The sequence below is a fragment of the Ranitomeya imitator genome, chromosome 1 (genome assembly GCF_032444005.1).
Source record: "Ranitomeya imitator isolate aRanImi1 chromosome 1, aRanImi1.pri, whole genome shotgun sequence".
Lineage (NCBI taxonomy): Eukaryota > Metazoa > Chordata > Amphibia > Anura > Dendrobatidae > Ranitomeya > Ranitomeya imitator.
The window spans coordinates 614,764,150-614,779,635 of NC_091282.1; the positions used below are offsets into that span (position 1 = coordinate 614,764,150).

General features: G+C 42.5%; 1 protein-coding gene across 1 annotated transcript in view; it reads left to right on the forward strand.

Moving 5' to 3' along the window:
* The window catches only part of LOC138657967 (C-X-C chemokine receptor type 6-like), a 67,783-nt gene extending 52,893 nt beyond the window's left edge, over nt 1–14,890 (forward strand). Inside the window, exon 2 of the mRNA XM_069745552.1 lies at nt 13,744–14,890. Within this exon, the coding sequence (XP_069601653.1) occupies nt 13,744–14,760 (1,017 nt within the window). The 3' untranslated portion in view covers nt 14,761–14,890. The remainder of the gene's footprint in view (nt 1–13,743) is intronic.
* Nucleotides 14,891–15,486: the final 596 nt, after the last annotated feature.

A 15,486-nucleotide genomic window follows, 5' to 3' on the forward strand; every position in this document is an offset into this window, starting at 1 on the left:
TAAAACGCAGGGCATTTTACCTGCGGATTTTTAAGAATCTGCTCGGAAAAATTCGCAGTAGAATCTGCAACGTGTGCACATAAGAAAAAACCAAAAAACTAATATATACAATAACTTTTATTTCAAAACCAAAGGGATTAAAAAATAAGCACGACACCCAAACCCCTGATCATGGGAGTGGGTTAATAAAAGCCTGGTCTGGTTAAAGCGGGCAAAAATCCAGGGGACAAAAGATAGGGGAAAAAAAGGGGGCAAAAAAATTCTAAATACCCCTAGAGATTATTCCCTGCCTGTCTGCGGAGGTTGGCACCCTCTTGAACGCACTATGGCGCCCCCGCTCCACGACAGCTCACCCTAAAAGCCCTGTAAGTCCCTAAATGTGATGATGAAAGATGCCTAATGATATATCCAAGTGGCCCACAACACCGGGCCCAAAGAACAATAGAAACAGCCTACATAAACCAAATACCAGGTAGTATTTTCACCAACAATAAACAAATAGACCGGTCTGACCGCACAGGGCCCTATATCCTAATACACTACGTAAATAGCTAGAGCTAGTGCACCCTACTGAGTCCCTAGCAGAGTCCCTGCCTACCAGCGGAGGTTGGCACCCTCTTGAACGCAAAATGGCGCCCCCGCTCCTCGGCGGCTGTCCCTGTTGGCCCTTACACCGTCCCTAAAAACAAGGGACTATTCAACAAAGAATCATGAAGCGCAAAAGTACTATAGGGCCGAGAGTAGTGCAATGCATCTCTCCCACTCGTAATACCCAGATAAACTGGTTTAATAGGGCCACTCCAAGGGTCATAAATACTAACAAAGAAATGGAGTAAGAAAATCCCAGATACCATAGTAAAAACAAATACCTTTATTTATACCATATAAACATTACAAAAAGTTCCAAAAATATAACACCAATAAAATTGCAGATAAGCACCGTAACAGATGGAAACTAAGGAGGAAAAACTCTAGTAGTGCAGGTGTACATGGGGAGTATAGCGTACATCCGGGGATAAGAATGTTACTAGTGTAGGGCCATAGACATAGTTAAATCCTGCATATATCCCCCGCTGTCAACAGACAGTATTCTATGGGGTGAACCCTAAATCCATTAGTAAATGAACAATACCCACTGCATGCTTACCCATATGTAAACCGGACAGCTCACCCACTGCACACCAGGAACCCCTTGACGCACGTTTCGCCGCCAAGCTTTTTCAAAAGGGGATACTAGTCAGCTGTTCTGATGCCTTAATATAATGCCGAAACCGGAAGTGCCGCTAGGCTATTGGCGCATGCGCACCTGGATCCGGGCACCGCATCCCCAGCGGCCGTCACTGCCGTGCGAGCATAAAGGCGGAAGTCCGCCGTGTGACGTCATGACATGCGCACACACCAGTTCCAGATAGCCACAGGAGAGGCGGAGATAACCGCACCCAAGGAGCGCATGCGTCCACATAGCGGCCATTAAGATGGAGACCAAAGCTGCGGCCATACTTTGAAAGACCCATTAGTGTACGAACATACTATAGATACGGTGGGGGCGGCCAATGTAACCAAAGCACCTACTCTGCCCCACCTCAACAATGCGCTGCGAGAAGCCTCAAGATAGTAAGAATACCAGCAGGTACTAAGTGTGACACAGTGAAAAAAATATGATATACACATATAGTGATTATAAAATCTTAAATATACATAAGTGAACATATGTAGCTGCACCAACTACGGCTACAGCCACACATGGAACAATAAGGATATATAAGAAACATCCTAAACTAATAAACAACATGAAATACACCATGGTAGCCTAATATTATAAAAATATATATAGTGCAGTAAAGTACATAAGATACACCATAGTAACCTATTATTATAAAAATATATATAGTGCAGTAGATGAAACCACAAGGATTCATATCAGTGATGCAGCACAGGGGCGATTCTCCAGCAGCAAAGGAAGACGATAGATGAAACCACAAGGATTCGTATCAGTGATGCAACACAAGGGTGATTCTTCAGCAGCAAGAAAGGAAGGCGGTCTCTAATAGGTTCCGCAAACCGGCAAGGCAAGAAAAATAAAATTAAAATAAGGAAAAAAGAACAATAAAATTACATACACATTAAAAACAAAGCGGGGACGATCCCACAAAATATATTGAGAGAGGATGAGGACTCAGACTCCCAAATCTAATACCCTGCCCATATATATACCCCATCCAAGTAAAGAGGATAATTGAGATCATAAAAATGGGACAAAACTGATAGATTCATTTAGGCCCTTTGGGGCCATGGTGTCAAGGGTGACAATCCACCTACATTCACGTTGTGCCAACAATTGGTTTAGATTGCCACCCCTGACACCACCATGTACTCTATCAATACCCCTAATACTCAAGCCACTGGGATCGGACCGATGAAACTTTCTGAAGTGCCTCGGTAGAGTTTTAAGTAATGACACATCCAAGACATCCTTACTGGCTATAATATCCCGGACGTGTTCGCGTGTCCTAATCTTGAGTTCCCTAGATGTGAGACCCACATAAATGAGGGAGCAGGGACAAGTAGCATAGTACACAACATGGGTAGTACTACACGAAATGTAATCACGGATTTTATATTCCCTGCTCCCATCAGATGTTTTGAAGGTCCCACATCTAAGGATGTTAGGACACGCGACACATGACCCACACGGGAAACATCCAACGCGGGGAGGACAGTTGGTAAAAAAGGGTTTTTGTGCTGCCACATAGTGGCTATGCACCAAATTATCCCTAAGGTTTCTCCCTCTGCGTTGTGTCATCAATGGAGTCTGCGGTAATTGGGCCGCAAGAGTACTGTCAGTTTTTAAAATTGGCCAGTGTCTAGTCAGAATTTCTCGCATCCGATCCCAGTGGCAGTTAGAGGTAGATATGAACCTAATTTCAGATCTGCCCGTAGACCTCATCCTCTTTGACTTAATAAGGAGATCCTCCCTTGCTGTGGCCTTTGCCCGTCTATAACCCGCCTTGATACATCTCCGACTGTATCCTCTGTTCCTGAATCTCTCAGCAAGGGCCAATGACTGCCCCTCGAAGCGGGCACTGGTAGAGCAGACCCGCCTCCCCCTCAAGAATTGACCAACTGGGATGGCTTTAATGACAGAATAGTTGTGTGCCGAGGAGGCGTGCAACAACGAATTAACAGATGTTTCTTTCCGGTACAAATCCGTTTCAATGGTACCGTCCTCCGCGACACACAACGTAATATCAAGAAAATTAATTTCCTTCTGATGCCAACAATAAGTAAACTTTAAATTAAAACAATTATCATTAAGGTACCGCATGAATGTGGATAGGCTGGTCTCGTCACCGCTCCAAATCATCAACACATCATCGATGTACCGAAACCAGCCCACCACTTGGTCCGCGGCATGTGCCCCGTCTCCCTGGAAGATAGATCTCTCCCAGTATCCAAGAAATAAATTTGCATAAGCCGGGGCACATGCCGCGCCCATCGCGGTACCTTGTAACTGTAAAAAAAACCGATCTTTGAAAACAAAATAATTATGAGTCAACACAAATTGAATCAAATCCAAAATAAACTCAGAAAAATGGCCATCCCAGTTTGTCGCCTCGAGGAAGAAGCGGGCCACCCTAAGACCATCCTTATGCCTAATTGAGGTATATAATGACTCAATGTCTATGGTCACCAATAACATGCCCGCCTCGAGGGACAAGCCATTGACCCGAGACAGCACGTCAGTAGTGTCTCTGACATAGGAGGGGAGGGTTTCAACCAATGGTTTGAGATAGAAATCAATAAATTTACAAACCCCATCACTCAACACCCTTGTGTTGCATCACTGATACGAATCCTTGTGGTTTCATCTATCGTCTTCCTTTGCTGCTGGAGAATCGCCCCTGTGCTGCATCACTGATATGAATCCTTGTGGTTTCATCTACTGCACTATATATATTTTTATAATAATAGGTTACTATGGTGTATCTTATGTACTTTACTGCACTATATATATTTTTATAATATTAGGCTACCATGGTGTATTTCATGTTGTTTATTAGTTTAGGATGTTTCTTATATATCCTTATTGTTCCATGTGTGGCTGTAGCCGTAGTTGGTGCAGCTACATATGTTCACTTATGTATATTTAAGATTTTATAATCACTATATGTGTATATCATATTTTTTTCACTGTGTCACACTTAGTACCTGCTGGTATTCTTACTATCTTGAGGCTTCTCGCAGCGCATTGTTGAGGTGGGGCAGAGTAGGTGCTTTGGTTACATTGGCCGCCCCCACCGTATCTATAGTATGTTCGTACACTAATGGGTCTTTCAAAGTATGGCCGCAGCTTTGGTCTCCATCTTAATGGCCGCTATGTGGACGCATGCGCTCCTTGGGTGCGGTTATCTCCGCCTCTCCTGTGGCTATCTGGAACTGGTGTGTGCGCATGTCATGACGTCACACGGCGGACTTCCGCCTTTATGCTCGCACGGCAGTGACGGCCGCTGGGGATGCGGTGCCCGGATCCAGGTGCGCATGCGCCAATAGCCTAGCGGCACTTCCGGTTTCGGCATTATATTAAGGCATCAGAACAGCTGACTAGTATCCCCTTTTGAAAAAGCTTGGCGGCGAAACGTGCGTCAAGGGGTTCCTGGTGTGCAGTGGGTGAGCTGTCCGGTTTACATATGGGTAAGCATGCAGTGGGTATTGTTCATTTACTAATGGATTTAGGGTTCACCCCATAGAATACTGTCTGTTGACAGCGGGGGATATATGCAGGATTTAACTATGTCTATGGCCCTACACTAGTAACATTCTTATCCCCGGATGTACGCTATACTCCCCATGTACACCTGTACTACTAGAGTTTTTCCTCCTTAGTTTCCATCTGTTACGGTGCTTATCTGCAATTTTATTGGTGTTATATTTTTGGAACTTTTTGTAATGTTTATATGGTATAAATAAAGGTATTTGTTTTTACTATGGTATCTGGGATTTTCTTACTCCATTTCTTTGTTAGTAACTAAAAACAAGGGACGCCTAGACAGAGATAGTGCCTAAGGGGCTAAAGCGGTGACCCGTATTTCTATGTCCCTCAGCCTTCGGTCAGACCAAAAAACGAGATATAAACTGTATAAAGACACACAGACTGATATTAACTGTAATATATTTTTTAGATATACATATTTAGATATACACCCTGCACCTTCTGAGGTACTGAATATAAAATGGCTGCTGGGCCCTTTAAAGATATATACATAAATGAGGACACACTGGCCCCAATAGTGCAGCCAGAAAAAAAAAAAAAAAAACTCTCCCAACCACGATAGAAAACATTTAACATAAAAAATAAAGTAAAGTCCTATCGCAGATATTCAGAACACTGATGTCCTATGTGCGCCAATTGTATATCCACAGTATATCCACAGTTGGTGAAAAAATACCAAAAAACAGAAATAATAAAAAACCAGATCCACTTATCTGCGGTCCGGTTTTGCCTCTACGCGTTTCCCCCCCATGATATGGTTCTTCAGGAGGCAAATGGGAAATTAGACTTCCGTGTGTTCATATCACATCGGAGATGCATGCTGTGCCTAGTTGCAGGTGCAGGAAGTACATTGACCAGAACCCCTTTAAATAGCTCCCTCCATCACAATAGAAAATACAGGGGCTATACCCCTACAAATGCCTTATTGTTCAGGTTGTCCCATAGATATAAAGACTTGCAGGGCCTCATGTTTTACCTGAGTTCATCTTTAGCCGCCATTGCTGCGTGCCCCATCGGCGTCCTCACACCGCGCATGCGCCGATAGCAGGCACTAGAGGTCAAAATGCATAGCCGGCGACTCAGTACACATCACGCCGCCATCTTGCCGTGCACCGCTCCTATTCCACTGCGCATGTGCCGATATTAGGCACTAGAGGTCGCAATGCACGGATAGCGGCTGCGCATGCGTCCAGTCGCCATTTTCTTGTGTACAGCCCCTCATAAAAGAAAGGAGGACCGCACAGACTGCATACCACCAGAATAGAGCTACATACATACAGGTGCCTGCAATACGTTGTCCTGTCTAAACGGTGACCTACAGTGCACCTCGTTTTTCTTGACACACTTTTTACCAACTTAACTCTAATTATACGCCAAAATGCACAGCACATACCTGCACACGCATCCTGGCCACCATTCCCTTGTGTGTCATTTCCAACTAAGTAACGGCCATACAGGCACCGTACTATCAGTACTAAGCAACGACACCTAAAACTCTTTATCAATATTTATATGTGATAGTGTATTAATCTGCAGCTCAATATATAGGTTTACAAACCTATGTGTCCACAAGAGGATATACTCAGATGTACACAAGACCCTCAAATAATGCCCCCAAAAAATAAAATTACATTTGGATATCTCACTGGGATGATTATTCCAAAGGGTATTTTCTAGAACTGGGCACACGCGGTCCAATCAATTATATGAGGTACGGAAAATGTAAATCCACACTCACAACAACCTAACCCTAAATAGATAATATATTGATGCTTAGGAGTACACATAATTAATAGATAGACATCACACCCCTAAATATATACTATTTTTACTGCAAACCATCTAGTAGGTATGCAGTGCTGTCAAATCAATATCAGGGAAAAAGAAGAGGAACGAAAAACGAAATAGGCGAAAACAGTTCACACAAAGCAACCATAGGTTAACCGCTCGTTCAGTCCTCCAGGGACCACTGACTCCATCCTATATATCCACTGGGTTTCCTTTTGAAGGATAACCCTATCCCAATCACCCCTCCTTCCATTTTGTTTTACCACCTCCAGGACACAGAAGGAGAGAACCTTACTGTCACCCTGATGTGTCTCCCAAACGTGACGAGCTATTGGGGTATCTCTAGCATTTTTTATATCCCCTAGATGTTCACCGATCCTCCTTCTAAATTCTCTTTTGGTCTTCCCTATGTAATTCTTCGAACATGTACATGTGGCCATATAGACCACACCAACGGTCTTACAGTTGGCAAAGTCCCTACAAAAAAAGAGTCTTCCATTAAATGCACTGGTAAAGCTCTTGCCAGGTGCTACATAATCACAGAAGGAACAGTTACCGCACCTAAATGTACCATTGATACGTCTGTCCAACCAAGTTCCTTCACGTTTAGGTCTTTTGTAGTGACTGTGTACAAGTCGATCTTTTAGGGATCGTCCTCTACGGAAGGTAATTTGGGGTTTATCCGGGATAAAGTCTGTAAGGGTCTCATCCAACTGTAAGATGCTCCAATGTTTTTTGAGCACACCAAAAACCCGATTGGACTGGTTATCAAAAGTCCCAATAATCCTCGGAATGTTATCGGCCTCTGGTTTCTCATTAACCTGTAGAAGAGAACTTCTCTCTCTACCCAAGGCATTCCTGAAAGCCGGTTCTAGTACCTCATCCGGATAACCCCGATCCCGAAACCTCTCCCTCAGATCATATGCCTGTACCCTAAAGGTATCAGGACTGGAGCAATTTCTCCTTGTCCTCAGGTATTGGCCCCGAGGAATACCCCTTTTTAAGGGAACTGGGTGATGGCTCTCCCACCTTAACAGGGCATTGGTGGCTGTTGGCTTTCGGAACAAACTTGTGTCCAACGTCCCATTGATGTTAATTCTAATCTTTACATCCAAAAAGGGCAGTTCACATCTATCACTCTCTGATGTGAACATAAGACCAAACCCGTTGTTATTCAGACCCTGTGCAAAATTCTTAAACTCCGTTTCCGTCCCTCTCCATATGACCAGGACATCATCTATATATCGGTACCAAGCCGATATTTTGTTGGTCCACCATTCCTCTACTCCAGAAAATACCACGGTTTCCTCCCACCAGCCCAGGAGGAGATTTGCATACGAGGGTGCACAGGAGCAACCCATCGCGGTCCCCCTGAGCTGGTGGAAGTACTTACCGTCAAACAAGAAGTAGTTGTGGGTTAGAACGAACTCCATCAACTCCACAACGAATTTGTTGTGTCTCTCAAAGAAAATGGCTCTTGTCCTCAAATAGTACTCGAGAGCTCTCAGGCCCATGGTGTGGGGAATGCTGCTATATAAGGCTTCAACATCTATTGAGCCTAAAATCGTACCCTGTTCCACCACAATGCCAATGGTGGACCAACAAGATATCGGCTTGGTACCGATATATAGATGATGTCCTGGTCATATGGAGAGGGACGGAAACGGAGTTTAAGAATTTTGCACAGGGTCTGAATAACAACGGGTTTGGTCTTATGTTCACATCAGAGAGTGATAGATGTGAACTGCCCTTTTTGGATGTAAAGATTAGAATTAACATCAATGGGACGTTGGACACAAGTTTGTTCCGAAAGCCAACAGCCACCAATGCCCTGTTAAGGTGGGAGAGCCATCACCCAGTTCCCTTAAAAAGGGGTATTCCTCGGGGCCAATACCTGAGGACAAGGAGAAATTGCTCCAGTCCTGATACCTTTAGGGTACAGGCATATGATCTGAGGGAGAGGTTTCGGGATCGGGGTTATCCGGATGAGGTACTAGAACCGGCTTTCAGGAATGCCTTGGGTAGAGAGAGAAGTTCTCTTCTACAGGTTAATGAGAAACCAGAGGCCGATAACATTCCGAGGATTATTGGGACTTTTGATAACCAGTCCAATCGGGTTTTTGGTGTGCTCAAAAAACATTGGAGCATCTTACAGTTGGATGAGACCCTTACAGACTTTATCCCGGATAAACCCCAAATTACCTTCCGTAGAGGACGATCCCTAAAAGATCGACTTGTACACAGTCACTACAAAAGACCTAAACGTGAAGGAACTTGGTTGGACAGACGTATCAATGGTACATTTAGGTGCGGTAACTGTTCCTTCTGTGATTATGTAGCACCTGGCAAGAGCTTTACCAGTGCATTTAATGGAAGACTCTTTTTTTGTAGGGACTTTGCCAACTGTAAGACCGTTGGTGTGGTCTATATGGCCACATGTACATGTTCGAAGAATTACATAGGGAAGACCAAAAGAGAATTTAGAAGGAGGATCGGTGAACATCTAGGGGATATAAAAAATGCTAGAGATACCCCAATAGCTCGTCACGTTTGGGAGACACATCAGGGTGACAGTAAGGTTCTCTCCTTCTGTGTCCTGGAGGTGGTAAAACAAAATGGAAGGAGGGGTGATTGGGATAGGGTTATCCTTCAAAAGGAAACCCAGTGGATATATAGGATGGAGTCAGTGGTCCCTGGAGGACTGAACGAGCGGTTAACCTATGGTTGCTTTGTGTGAACTGTGTTCGCCTATTTCGTTTTTCGTTCCTCTTCTTTTTCCCTGATATTAATTTGACAGCACTGCATACCTACTAGATGGTTTGCAGTAAAAATAGTCTATATTTAGGGGTGTGATGTCTATCTATTAATTATGTGTACTCCTAAGCATCAATATATTATCTATTTAGGGTTAGGTTGTTGTGAGTGTGGATTTACATTTTCCGTACCTCATATAATTGATTGGACCGCGTGTGCCCAGTTCTAGAAAATACCCTTTGGAATAATCATCCCAGTGAGATATCCAAATGTAATTTTATTTTTTGGGGGCATTATTTGAGGGTCTTGTGTACATCTGAGTATATCCTCTTGTGGACACATAGGTTTGTATACCTATATATTGAGCTGCAGATTAATACACCATCACATATAAATATTGATAAAGAGTTTTAGGTGTCGTTGCTTAGTACTGATAGTACGGTGCCTGTATGGCCGTTACTTAGTTGGAAATGACACACAAGGGAATGGTGGCCAGGATGCGTGTGCAGGTATGTGCTGTGCATTTTGGCGTATAATTAGAGTTAAGTTGGTAAAAAGTGTGTCAAGAAAAACGAGGTGCACTGTAGGTCACCGTTTAGACAGGACAACGTATTGCAGGCACCTGTATGTATGTAGCTCTATTCTGGTGGTATGCAGTCTGTGCGGTCCTCCTTTCTTTTATGAGGGGCTGTACACAAGAAAATGGCGACTGGACGCATGCGCAGCCGCTATCCGTGCATTGCGACCTCTAGTGCCTAATATCGGCACATGCGCAGTGGAATAGGAGCGGTGCACGGCAAGATGGCGGCGTGATGTGTACTGAGTCGCCGGCTATGCATTTTGACCTCTAGTGCCTGCTATCGGCGCATGCGCGGTGTGAGGACGCCGATGGGGCACGCAGCAATGGCGGCTAAAGATGAACTCAGGTAAAACATGAGGCCCTGCAAGTCTTTATATCTATGGGACAACCTGAATAATAAGGCATTTGTAGGGGTATAGCCCCTGTATTTTCTATTGTGATGGAGGGAGCTATTTAAAGGGGTTCTGGTCAATGTACTTCCTGCACCTGCACCTGCATGCATCTCCGATGTGATATGAACACACGGAAGTCTAATTTCCCATTTGCCTCCTGAAGAACCATATCATGGGGGGGAAACGCGTAGAGGCAAAACCGGACCGCAGATAAGTGGATCTGGTTTTTTATTATTTCTGTTTTTTGGTATTTTTTCACCAACTGTGGATATACTGTGGATATACAATTGGCGCACATAGGACATCAGTGTTCTGAATATCTGCGATAGGACTTTACTTTATTTTTTATGTTAAATGTTTTCTATCGTGGTTGGGAGAGATTTTTTTTTTTTTTTTTTCTGGCTGCACTATTGGGGCCAGTGTGTCCTCATTTATGTATATATCTTTAAAGGGCCCAGCAGCCATTTTGTATTCAGTACCTCAGAAGGTGCAGGGTGTATATCTAAATATGTATATCTAAAAAATATATTACAGTTAATATCAGTCTGTGTGTCTTTATACAGTTTATATCTCGTTTTTTGGTCTGACCGAAGGCTGAGGGACATAGAAATACGGGTCACCGCTTTAGCCCCTTAGGCACTATCTCTGTCTAGGCGTCCCTTGTTTTTAGGGACGGTGTAAGGGCCAACAGGGACAGCCGCCGAGGAGCGGGGGCGCCATTTTGCGTTCAAGAGGGTGCCAACCTCCGCTGGTAGGCAGGGACTCTCTGCTAGGGACTCAGTAGGGTGCACTAGCTTTAGCTATTTACATAGTGTATTAGGATATAGGGCCCTGTGCGGTCAGACCGGTCTATTTGTTTATTGTTGATGAAAATACTACCTGGTATTTGGTTTATGTAGGCTGTTTCTATTGTTCTTTGGGCCCGGTGTTGTGGGCCACTTGGATATATCATTAGGCATCTTTCATCATCACATTTAGGGACTTACAGGGCTTTTAGGGTGAGCCGTCGTGGAGCGGGGGCGCCATAGTGCATGCAAGAGGGTGCCAACCTCCGCAGACAGGCAGGGAATAATCTCTAGGGGTATTTAGAATTTTTTTGCCCCCTTTTTTTCCCCTATCTTTTGTCCCCTGGATTTTTGCCCGCTTTAACCAGACCAGGCTTTTATTAACCCACTCCCATGATCAGGGGTTTGGGTGTCGTGCTTATTTTTTAATCCTTTTGGTTTTGAAATAAAAGTTATTGTATATATTAGTTTTTTGGTTTTTTCTTCTTTGATACTAATTTGGACTATTGGAGACTGTACTTTTTTCTGAACGTGTGCACATACCCTTACACATAGAGGCGGTCTCATACACAGTCCTGTCACATTGTCATGTATTGGTCTTCTAAACTCATAAAGGTTATGCATTTCTGATGGTAATATAACAAGGAAATGTCCTCCAGACCAGGGAATAGTCCATGGGTGAGCAATATAATATTGATAAGGGTATGTAGAAAAGTTGAGTAAAACTTTTGCACCATTTCTGTATCTCTAGGAAGGAAAAACACAACTACAAAAACACACGTTTTTGTTGAGTTTTGCCCTGCGCTTTTGGTCAATGGTGAAAAATGCAGAGCAAAAACTCACAGAAAATTGACATGCTGCAGATTGTTTTCTGCTACAAATCAAAAATACTTAACGTGTGCATGACAGGTTTCTCATTCACCTTGCTGGCATAAGGTTTTGCTTCAGGTAATAGACAATGGGCAATCAGTATAATACTGATACATTTTTAACAAGTTTTTTGAAGCTTATATAGCAATGAAATGTACTTCAGACTACTTAAAAATAACATTTTGAAAAAGTTTTTGGAGGGTTATATACCAACAAAATTTACCCAAGAACATAGTAATGTATGGCTGAGAAATGTATCTCGGCAAAATTTTAAAATGTTTTTTTAATCTTATATATCTCAAAAATTTACCGAACAACATGTAATAGTGTATGGGTAAGAAATAAGCATACAATTAATCATATACAATAAATCATATACCTGAGTTGACATGTCAACAATAATATAATTCCTCCCTAAATGTGCAATACTATAACAGATAACAAACGTAGCATATCATACGGTAATAGCCCACATAGCAGTCCTGTCAATGGGAGACCAAATCTCAATTATGGGTAAATAAAGTACTCTAGTGCCAAATGGACTACTGTAGTGATATAATTACCCATGGGGGATGCAATAAGTTCTATACTTGTATTAAACTTCCAACAACATTATAATTCCTCCCCATCCATCTAATAGCAAAGGTGAAAGGTATATGATACATTATACAATAATAAAAAGCATAGTAGCGCTGCCAGTTGGAAGATAGGATCCCAAATTATAAATATGTAAAGTGCTCTAGTGCCAAGTTATCCAAAAGATAAAAGGGACCCAACCCCGACGGTCAGAGACAACTTTTGTCCAATGTCACATTACCTTGAATGGATGTTTGCAGTGGTCACAGTGTCTAATACAGCGTCCCCTCACCCCTATGCACATTTTGCCACCTGCTTCTTCCACACTTCTTCCACACCCCCAGAAAATGCTGGCGGCGAAACGCGCATCGGGGTGAGGGGATGCTGTATTGGACACTGTGACCACTGCAAACATCCGTTCAAGGTAATATGACATTTAGAAAAAGTTTGCTATCATGTTACTATAATATGTTGCCGTGTCAGCACTTTATACTGTAAGTAAAATTTTGTTGGGAGATCCGGATATGGGACCCCATTGCTGTTGTTATTCTTTTAATTGTTTTTGTGTGTGTGTGTCAGCTTTAGTAAAAATTGAAAATTGTTATTTTCTTTTGTATATTGGAGTGTGCACATCTGTGGGGTAGTCCTTTTCTCCTAGCTTGTACAAGGTTAGGTCTGTAACCAAAGATAATATAGGTTTGGCATCTCCATGGTGAGATAGGCCTGTGACAGGTTAGGGAAGCAACCCCAGTCATATTTGCTAGGTTTTAGGAGTAATTCCATCAACTCCCTGATTCAATATGAGAATTTAGGGTTCAGGCAATGCAAACTGCAGCCCAGCAATACCCAATAGTAAATGTTAAAGGGGTTGTTTACTACTGCACAACCCCTTATTAAATGTTAAAGCGCCTCATGTAAGATAATAAAAACGTATGTTCACCTCCTGGACTGGCACCACACTGCAAATGTTGGCGCTGTGTCTGCAAGCACTTATGTGACATTGTTACAGGGTGTCAGTGCTATGACAGAACAATGGCAGACACCTCGTCATTCCAGGAGGTGAGTATATATACACTGTATATTTTTTATTTCAAATTTGTCACTATAATATCTAAGAAGGCTTGTCCACTTGACTTTCTGAGCCTTCTCTCCTGACAGAGTATAACTGCAGGGTCTTACTACTGTATTACAACTAACAACTAATACCTTCTTTCCAATTACTTACAGATGGGTGCTGAAGACTACCCAGAAGGCTTCAATAATATTAATAATGAGCATCATACAGTTGTTGCTGCCCACCCATGGCTCCACAGCCTGTTCTCACCCATTGCCTATTCCGTGACTTGTGTCCTCGGACTTATTGGAAATGTGCTGGTTATACTTGTGTTTGTGTTTTTTGAGAAGATAAAGACTCTGACCGACACCTTTTTGGTTAATTTGGCCATTGCAGACATCCTGTTTCTACTCACCCTTCCATTCTTGGCATATGAATCAGCACATGCCTGGGTTTTCGGAGACTTCCTGTGTAAAATCATAAGGGTCACATACAGAGTGAATTTATTTACGTCCATGCTGACACTCACCTCCATCACATTTGACAGGTTTATTTCTATAACCAAAGTCACTAAGGCAGCTAAATACCAGGTGACTAAACACAAGTGGCGGTACGGGGTGTGTGCCCTCCTCTGGACCCTGGCTCTGCTCCTTTCCATTCCTCAGTTCATATATAGCAACAGCCATAACCGGGAGCAATGTTTTGAGGAATACAACCCTCCCATCATGGAAATTGTGGTGGTTTCATTCCAGATGACAGTGGGATTTCTAATTCCCTTGACCTCAATGGTGTTTTGTTACAGCTTTATTCTCCGGACTTTGGTTAATGCCAGAGGTGTCCAGAAGAGGAAGTCAATGAAGATAATCGTGGCCATAGTAGTTGTGTTTATAGCCACACAGTTGCCTCATAATGCTCTTGTCCTGGCTCTAGCCCTCAATAAGGGATTCACATCTGGTTCAACCTTTGCAATCACGAGCGTTGTAATGGAGGCCATAGCTTACATCCATGCTTGTCTCAACCCAGTTCTGTACTTTTTTGTGGGTACAAAATTTAGAAAGAATTTCTGGAAAATGCTGAAAGGTTTAGGTCTCAACAGGATGCAAGATGAAACCTCAGATCATTTGCGGACAACAGATGGAGACTCCAGAAACGTTTCTGCCTCAACAAATATATGTGTAACAAATGTGTAAAACTTTTCTCGGGACAAGCAAACACCGTTATGGATGAAGAGTGAAGCAGTTAAAGAGTTATTTCTATTATTGGATAGTGCTTGTAAAAAATAATCGCTTTCTAAATGTTATTAAAAGGCAAACTTCAAACCATTATTGCGATATTAACACTTTTGTTGACAATTTGTTGCCTTGGAGACCGACTGGGATTTGTATCAAGTAGCATTAGTATAACATACATATGACATGCATATGCAATCCGTAGTGAATGCGTTTTTTTAACATCGACTTTTATATATGGTCATTCTTTATGTCATTAAAAGCTAATTTTCTAAGTAATAAAGAAATCTTATAGATAGATAGGTAGATACTGTAGACAGATAGATAGATAGATAGATAGATAGATAGATAGATAGATAGATAGATAGATAGATATCAATAGTAAAAAATGGAACAGCACACTTAAAAAGTACAATGTGGGTGCAAAAGCCTCCCAAACAAAACATCCAAATTTTGTGAGAGCATATAGAAGTAAAAAAAATAGGCACCGACCAATAGTAACCAAAATAAGTGGACTTTATTTTGCCCATATGGCATGGCAACGCTTCGGTTCAAATGAACTTAGCTTGAGAAAAGCTCATTTGAACAGAAACATTGCCACGAAGATGTAATTAAGGTTACTGCAGATCACAGGAGGTAATCTTAATTACATTACTGGCTTTCTGTTCAGATTTTGCTGGTTATTAA